This window comes from Embiotoca jacksoni, unplaced genomic scaffold (genome assembly GCF_022577435.1).
Source record: "Embiotoca jacksoni isolate LCO1_2020_lvr unplaced genomic scaffold, fEmbJac1.0.p SCAF_54, whole genome shotgun sequence".
In the NCBI taxonomy this organism is placed as follows: Eukaryota; Metazoa; Chordata; class Actinopteri; family Embiotocidae; genus Embiotoca; species Embiotoca jacksoni.
In genome coordinates this window covers 524,444-533,654 of record NW_027185408.1, presented here as the reverse complement: position 1 = coordinate 533,654, position 9,211 = coordinate 524,444, and the positions used below count along the sequence as shown (strand labels likewise).

Below are 9,211 nucleotides of genomic sequence, written 5' to 3'. Positions count from 1 at the left end.
GCAGGGCTGTTTGATTGACAGTCATATTTCCATTTATAGGAGGGCGGGGCATAGTGTCCTCAGGTTCCCAATCAGATTGATGGTAGATTGCAAACAGCAGCGAGCCAATTTACCACTTTAATTACATTATATTGATCTTGAAATTAATATTGCATGAACTGCAGTCTATCATTGAGCTGTGGTTATATTTCCCTGACAACCTGCAGTTCTTTTAATGACCTGTAGGGGGACGGGGACTTGTGATAAATGTTAAATTATGTGCACGAAGACGGACACAAACTGTTTTCTTAAACCTCCCTGTTGCATATTCTGCACTGAGTGTCCACATACTTTTGGCCTCTCTTACTCTTTTTATGCCTCTTTTAATCTCCAGTTTTTCCACATTTATGAAAAGTAAATGGACAGATTAGATAAGGATGTAACGTTCTGGTGTCCACATACTTTTGGTCATCCTTCTATTCATCTCGTACTGTATATTCACTGTGACCACCCCTCCTCCTCCTCCTCTTCCTGTGCTCTCCAGCTCTATATCACACACACAGAGCGAAACAGTGTGTGTGTGTGTGTGTGTGTGTATATGTGTGTGTGTGTGTGTGTGTGTGTGTGTGTGTGTGTGTGTGTGTGTGTGTGTGTGTGTGTGTGTGTTCACAGCGTCAAATGAAGAACTGCCTCCGTCTCTCCAGCAGCATCAGTCGTCTCTCAGCCTCCCGGACCAACAGTCACTGTTAGAAAAGTTTGTGTGTCTCGTGGCAGCTCGTGCCGGAGTGAACCCCCCGCCGTCTCTGCGCCTTTACGCGCGGATCTTTCCTCTCCTCTGGTGGATTTTCCCGCGCGCTGCTCCCCGGACATGGACGACGAGTTCCTCTCCAACTTGGCTCCGGCCGAGCCCGGAGACCCCGAGGCTCTGAGCCCCAACTCCACGGAGGAGCCCGGCTGGTGGGCGTCCTCGGACGGCGCGGAGACGGTGCACTTCGCGGTGCGCTGCGTCATGACCTCGGTGTACATCCTCATCATCACCGTGGGGCTTCTGGGCAACATCACGCTGGTGAAGATCTTCATCACCAATAGCGCCATGCGCAGCGTGCCCAACATCTTCATCTCCAGCCTGGCGGCGGGAGACCTGCTGCTGCTCGTCACCTGCGTGCCCGTGGACGCCTTCCGTTACTTCTCCGAGGAGTGGGTGTTCGGCGAGGCGGCGTGCAAGCTCATCCCCGTCATCCAGCTCACCTCGGTCGGCGTGTCCGTGTTCACGCTCACGGCGCTCAGCGCGGACAGGTAGGAGCACCGGATGTTTGTGGGGTTATTCTTATGAATGGATGACATCATTAAACTCCTGCAGCTCCAGCATCCCAAAAAAGAGACTTCACTACTTTTATTTCATATGATTCAATAATAATGACTCTTAAATATCAGTATGAGATTAAAATAATAATAAACTGTATTTGCACCTTTCATACAAGAAATGCAGCTCAAAGTGCTTCACAGCAAGAAAATGACATGCAGAGTTTCACATAAAAACGGAACATTAAAAAAATATAGAAAAGAAATAAAAATCAACACAAATATTGACACAGCTGGAATTTACTCAAGTATTTTACTTTGAAGGGTTTCCTCTTTTTACTCGAGTATTTCCTTTTCTTGCAGCGTCACACCTGCAGACATCCTGCTGCCTCAGAGAAACGTTTTTACTGCACTGAATTGATGTTATCGGTTCAATTAAGATTTTATCTCATGAAATAAAACAACATATTTCTAGATTTAAGTACAGAACAGTCGATAAAGGAATTAAAATGAGCTTTAACGAAGAATGAATGTTTGCTTCTCATCACAACGCTCAATTAAAATCCATCTTCAGTGTCAGACGTTGGTTGGTCTTCTGCTGCAGTTAAAAGTCTGAAACTTCCTGCTGTGTTGTTTGAAAGCTCCTCGGCTGGACGTGAAGTCACGGATCTTTTTCTCGTGGTGCAAAGTTCAGTTTGAATGTTGCATGTTTTGCTTCATCATGTTTCAGAGGGAAATACTGACTCCTTTACACTTTTTTCACCACATTTAAGATGAAGATTTTGCACAGAAACATACAAAGATCTCACGTTATGATGCAGTTTTGTAGAATAAAGCACCGCCGCCACGACATTCATGGCTTTTATTTTGGGGGCGTATTTGTTTTCTCTGACGAGGCCGAGCAGGTGCGACACGTTTCTGCACAATATTTCTCGATTAAACGGCTGAAAAAACGACTGTGGTGAGTTTATGTGATTTATCAGGAGCAGATAAAAGAGTCTCAGGAGCTTCTCTGCAGCTGCTGAAGCTGAACTGAGGCACCGCATTGATTAGTATCAGATAGAGTCCACTGCTGGAGGAGTGAAGGCGGAGCTGCCGAGGTTTAAAGAGTCAAAGCTGAGCAGGATTTCTGCAGAAACATCAACAGATATGACGAAGAAGAACTTTTTCACAGGTTAGACTCCGTGTGGAGGATTTTGTGACCCTGAAGAGCATCATGACATAGTCCGTGTGTTAAACAGCCGACCTGCAGACGGCGACAGGATGAGATGCTTGATGCATGAGATTGTTGAGGTCACCATGGAGACGCTTTTAGTGTTTCAGATGAAAAGATGCAAACCGTGGACAGATCAGGAGTTCTGCAGGGATCTTTGTGGTCACGGTCTGAAAATTGGAGCCTTTAAAGTGTAACACCACTGAGGGCCACTAGGGGCGTGTCTTTTTGATTGACAGGCCTGTGGTGCAGTCAGGTTACAGCTATCAGTGGGCGGGACGTCGTATCGTCAGGTTTCCAATCAGATCGGTCAGATCCACTGCTGGGTCCCGTGTGTGTGTGTGTGTGTGTGTGTGTGTGTGTGTGTGTGTGTGTGTGTGTGTGTTTGAGCATGGATGAAGAGGATGTAGGAGGAAGAGGAGGGAGGATAATAAGAGAGGAAGAAGGGTCGCGGTCACACACGATGGTAGAAAACAGAAAATTCAAATTGAAAAGTTTGATCATGAGAGAAAGAGGAAGAGACTTCCTGCTGATTGAAACACAGATTGTTTTTGGTTTAGTCGTCGCGCCAGCGTCCCGACCGTCCTCAGTCTGATTGCAGATGGATGCTGGGACATTGCTCAGAATCAGGACCACTAGGCTTTACCTGCTGATGGAGGCAGAAAGAGTCCTGATGGTTTAATGGTTTTGTTAGAGTGTCTGGTGATCAGCGAGAAGGAGGGAATTTAATTTATACTGACGCTCAGCTGGGTGATCGAGTGTGTGACTGGAGGTTATTTTAACCTTCGCCATTTTGGTATTTTGGAGCCAGAAGTGACCATATTTGGACGAGCAGGGGGAGGAGCCAGATCTGGAAACCTGACTGCACCACAGACATTACATTACATTTCATTTAGCTGACGCTTTTATCCAAAGCGACTTACAATAAGTGCATTTACAACCATGAGGGTACAAAACCAGAACAACAAGAATCAAGAAAATACAATTTCTTGTACCTGTCAATCAAACAGACACGCCCCCCCCAAAAACAGGTCTTTTTGAATCTTCTTCTCTTCTATTATTTCCAGATGGACCTCCAGAAAACTAATAAGAAGTGACTTTAACTAACAACACCGAGATAACTGATGGACACTTGGATATGTATGTACATGTGTAGGAAATGAGATTTAAAATATATTTTATTTTTTATTAAGTAGGAGCTGAGTTCTCGTGTTTATTTTGTAGATTTAAAACAGATTTTAGTGGACATTTTTCAGTATTTTCTGAAGCAGCTGTTTCTACTTGTTCTTATTGAATTTGTGTAAAAGCACGTTGCTGCTTGTTGTGTTGAGCCAAAAGAAAATTTGTAATCTTATTGTCATTAATTTGAAAACCTAAATATTCCTCCTGCACACCGGTCGAGTTAAATAAATACTTCATGATGCTCCTGTGAGTTCTTTTTCTTTCTGATTTATAAATGTCGCGGGCAAAATTAAATCCACTGCTGAGGCCCATTAGTCCATGCAGCGCCCCGAGGGACAGATGTGGCTGTCAGCTCCGCTTTACGTCACAAAACGCAACCAGCTTCTAACGGTTTTTCTCTCCTCTGTTTGCGTCCGGACTGAGACGACCTCGGATTCACAGTCCGGAGGAAGTCTGGACCTCGACGGCGGTTGTTGACGCGAGGACGGAGGGGTCCAATATTTCACGGAGAATTGGGCGCTTAGTTGCAAATTAAGGAGGCGTGTCATGTGTCATCAGAGTGTTTCATTGGTTATTAAAGGATGAGCCCGTTTCTCTGATGGCTGGTTAGGACTGAAGACAGGAAGTGACATCTGTCAGGGTGGAAGCAGGTGTACACATTACATTACATTACATTACTACATTAATTAATACTCTGTAAGGGAGCTGCAGTACTACTGAAGGTAAAAAGAAACAGCACACGGACGGTTTTCAGTTTTCTTGATCCGGTTAAAGTTCGTGTGCAGATTTGACCTGTTTGAAGATTCAAAGCGTGAAGCCTCGTTTTGATCCGCTACCGTTTCCGCTGCCAGTTGCTGCATTCCGCGTCAATAAAAACTCACCACTTCCTGTATTATTTCAAATTAAAAGCCCTATAGTGTTTGATAAGGAAGAAACCCAAATTACATGCTGGCAGTTTTAATTACAGACGCAGCGATGAGCCTCCACACCTGAGAGTCCCCGCGGACTCCCCTCGGCGTCAGGTGATCCGCGGCACGATAGGAGCTGATCTGTGATTGGCTGCTGAGGTCAGAGGTGCTGACAGACAGTCTCAAGCTCACCTCAAGTTTCTAATGAACAACTATCGCATAGAATTATAAACTAAATGGAATTTATTTTATATCCAGGAAATAAAAGCTGCACCATGTTTTTTACTTTTATGATTTAACGGATCTGTTTGTGTGTGCGGAGGTCAAATCTGTTTCCATAAAAACACAAAGAGACACTTCTGCTCGGATTCAAGGTCAGTGTGTGTGTGTGTGTGTGTGTGTGTGTGTGTGTGTGTGTGTGTGTGTGTGTGTGTGTCCTGCGGTACTACAGGTAAAGGTCACTACACTATGTGTCATGCATGCGAGCAACAGAACGTTGATGCAGCTGGATTCCCGTTTAAGTCTCAACCTTTTCCATGCAGACTCGAAGGAAACACGAGCAGCTTTATGTTTAAAGCAGCAGCTGCTCGGTTCGTCTGCAACAAGTCGTCTCCTGAATTAAGAATTAATCACGACTATTCAGTATGTTTCACACGTTACTGTGCCGCCAGTCTGAACTCAAACCTTGAAACACTTCTCGGAGTTTTACTTCTTTCTGCACTGGAAACAGCTGATTTTAAGATTTCTTAAAACTATCTCCTTAAATTCAGTCTCACAGTATTTAGTGCAAAATGAATGTGTGCTTTTCATTTCCGAGGTCGGCAGAGTGAACGAGAGGAAGCTGCCAAGCTCAGCGGGAACTCCTGGTCCTCTCCGTTTGCTGGCAGGCTCCGTCAGCGTCCTCGCTCTTGAAAAAACACAACGGTATCAGAGTGTTCAACGGGGGAACTCATTTCCTGATCACACAGCTGCGAGCGGAGATCCAGCTGCGTGTCCGACCCCAGCGGCCTGTAACGAGCCCCTAACGAGACTAAAGGCCACTAACGAGCCCGTAACGGCTCCGAATTGGCCTGAAGGCCCTTGATGAGGAGAAGGAGCCTAATGCGTAATTAGCGCGGTGATTGGAGTAGCTGCTTCCTCTCAGGATGAAGCACCAAAAATACCCCGTTGAGCTGAGGACATCCTCGGAGAGGAGCCGAAGCCGTGGAGAGGCGGTCAGACGGCGACGGTTCAGATTCACTGTGACAAGAGAAGACATGAACCGATGAGTCGAGGCTGGTTGGTCGATTTTCCTTTTCCTAACTGGAACCTTTGAGAACTTCAGGGTCTGGAAACCTCCGGGGGAAAACCTCCACGTCCTTCGTTACTCTACAAACAAAAAGTTTTTCCCCTTTTTAAACATTCAGCTTTTTATTTTGTTCTATTATTTTGTGTTGATGCCGTGCAATCACAGTGTCCTTTATCCCATGATGGCACCAATCAACAGGTAAACATCAGCCTCCGCTCGGTTTTACTGCTTGTCCTGACTTCACTCCTGTAAACACTCATAAAACCACAGACGGCAGCTCTACATGAGGACGGCTGGACGCAGGACGCGAATACTTCGCATTGGTTGTTTTCTCTATTTAGAGGGTTTAATTCAGGCCGATTCAACTAGCGGTCCTAGTGTGACCAGATTTTAGAAAAAACTAAAGTTGGATGCGTCATTGGTGCTGAGAGGGGAACATAAAAATGCACAAAAGAACATGCAGGTTAATGGTTCATTCTATTGGAGCCAGCCCCTAGTGGCCCTCTGTGGTATTGCACTTTAAGGCACTTCTGCATTGGCCTCATTTTTCAGAGCAGTCAACTATTATATAGTCTACCATCTCGAGTCATAGACAAGCTGTGTGGGTAACCTTGGCGACAGGACAGTGAGGGGGCAGGGAGGATCGGGGAAACCCTTGTGTGAGTGTCGGTTGTGATTTGTGAAAATCTGATTCCAGACAAAAAACTACTGACATTTATTTACTTTACAAGTAATAAACTGGTTTGTTGACATTGATGTCCATTAGTTTGAGGTTTTTTTTGTAGCCGTTAAAGTTAGAGCTCTTATTTGGCCAACTTGTTGAAGTTGAGCAGCTGTGCTTTAATCCATGAAGAGCTTATGTTAATTAGACTGTCCCAGAGCCTGAAGGTGAGTTTTAGTTGCGTGATGACCTAAAGTCAGAGGGCGTTTTGGATTCAGATTTTCAAACAGGACTTCCTGTCAGAGTGCTTTATTATGGACCTAACAGCCACCACATGAAGGCAGGTGGACGGTGGAGTGAATTAAATCTGCCCATCAAATCCATTTCAGCTGGACTTCCTGCAGAGAGACCGACTCTCAGATCAGAAAAGATTTGGATCAGAGGTCGCGTCGACGCCAACTACAGAGAGAACAAAGCCGGCAAGATGGAGAACCGGCAGGATAAAGGGAATCGAAGCCAAGGTGAAGAGGAAGAAAGTATTCCTTTCCAGCTTTGTTTGTGGAATCGATTTTTCTTTCATCTTCCAGCTACCGAAGCATCGACAGCAGGAGATCTGAGGAGGAGAAGAAACAAAAAAAGAGTGGTGCTCCGCTGTGTGCAGCGACGGTGAAATCACCTGATGGAGGTCTTTAATGGAAGGAAACGGCTGCAGGGTAAACGGTGGTGGAGAAGAGAGAGGAAGAGGAGGATACAAAGACTTAGAGAGGAAGAGAAGAAGGACGTGATTGGACCAAAGCAGGGACAGCTAAACAGCCTTGCGATTGCAATAATTAACGCAAATTCAAGTAAACTGTAATATTTATGGAAACCTGCAATTTATTAAAATTCCTGCAATTTTACTGCAAATTTTTTTTGTCATCAGAAGCTGTGCTGAAAGTATTAACAGCATAAAGTACATCTTTTCTGGTGCTTAAAAAAATAAAAAACGAAATTTCTTTTTTGACTTGCAATTTTACGTCCAAAAAAAATTTAAACTCTGCAATTTACATCGCAATTTTTGATTAAGTCCTCCGCAAAAATCAAACATTTTTGATCGCAACAATCCTGGAGGGATTGTCTAAAGGTCACGAAATGAAGTTTGAGCTGTGACTGGAACAACTTCCTGCTCAAACTTGGACACCTGGGAGTCTCCACAGCCCGATGGCTCCTCTTGGTGCTCTTTTTGGTGGGCGGGGCCACGTGAGCCTTAGTGCTGCAACCCGTGGGATTATAAAGCCTTTTACTGGAACATGTGAGCTTGTGATTTCTGCTGAAGAAGCTCAGAGGAGCTGCAGGTGAAGTTGTCAGGGAGCGCAGTGGGAACAGAGTGTGCTCTCAGACTATCTTCATCTGTGAGGAAGATCTGCTGGAGGGTGTGTGTGTGTGTGTGTGTGTGTGTGTGTGTGTGTGTGTGTGTGTTTGTGTGTGTGTGTGTTTGTGGGGTAACAAAGTGTAGCAGATCAGAACAACAGAGATGTGGAGGTGTGAACTCAATCAGATTATCACCTCAATTAAATCAGGAGGGGAAGTGAAACAGAACATTAATGCAAATTATATGTCATTTTCTAATTATGTGTCATTTTCTGGTCGTCAGTTCAAAATAGTTGCGAGGAAAATGTTGATCTTCCCAGCGGCCTCATCTTTTCCCGCTGTGACTTTGTACGTCCTGCATTACGTTACCTCCCTGTTAGCTTGCTAAATTGTTTGCCTCTGTGGCCTCCAGACGCCAGCCACGTCGCTGTTGCCTAACAATGGAGTTTTTACGACTTTACCACTTGAACGCGGAGCATACGGTGAACACGACTTCCCGTGTGGTAACCACGAGCTCACGAGTTCGGTTTGAACGCAGCATGTAATTTTTGTATGAGGTTTTTGCGAGCGGTTCTAATCCCGGACGAGCCCCCAATTTATGTCCCGGCTCGGAGACAGAAAATAAGGAGGGATTTCAACCAAGAGCTCCACAGTTGCCTTTGAACACAGCGCACCTGATTGGCCCGATCCACTCCATCCAGAGGAGCTGCTCTGTTGATGAAAACCTGCCGTGAATGAATGTGACACCGAACGCGTCACCGGCCTTTGCATCAATAATAAAGTGATTAGCAAATCCAGCAGGTGATGTGAATGGGAAGGTTTCAGGGCCAGAAGGTGACGAGACACTCCTCAATCTTTTTTTATCTGCAGACAGAACGGAGATAAAAATGTTCAAGACCCCGGCGGCTTTGTGTTTCTGCGCTGCATTCATCGCCCTCTGAATCATACAACATAACGGCAGAGTCCTCGTGTAGATGCTGTTTACGCTCAACATCTGGGTCTCGACTCACTGAGAGACCCAAGACGAGACAGAAGAAAAGTCCTCATTGTGCTAAAGGGACAAAACAAGGACACAAACATCCGGGAGGACAAACAGAGTTGGAGGGAACAGACGGTCAGGCAGCAGGCGAGTGGGGACGTGCAGGTATTTATGTTCCCTGATCAGGGAACAAGAATCTGGTGATTCAACTCGGTATCACGGCCAAGCGTGAAATAGACACGCCTGTCCACTACAGCAAAAAACTTGACATAGCTACGCTTTGGGCTTTCTATGCGTGAAAGTTACATGTTTTGTTAGACCAAGTACGAAGGACATCTTTTGCCATTAG

General features: G+C 45.4%; 1 protein-coding gene across 1 annotated transcript in view; it reads left to right on the top strand.

Annotated features, from left to right (window-relative positions):
* Positions 1 to 557: 557 nt before the first annotated feature.
* nmbr (neuromedin B receptor) overlaps positions 558 to 9,211 on the top strand; it is a 29,390-nt gene continuing 20,736 nt past the window's right edge. Inside the window, exon 1 of the mRNA XM_069172600.1 lies at positions 558 to 1,275. Within this exon, the coding sequence (XP_069028701.1) occupies positions 848 to 1,275 (428 nt within the window). The 5' untranslated portion in view covers positions 558 to 847. The remainder of the gene's footprint in view (positions 1,276 to 9,211) is intronic.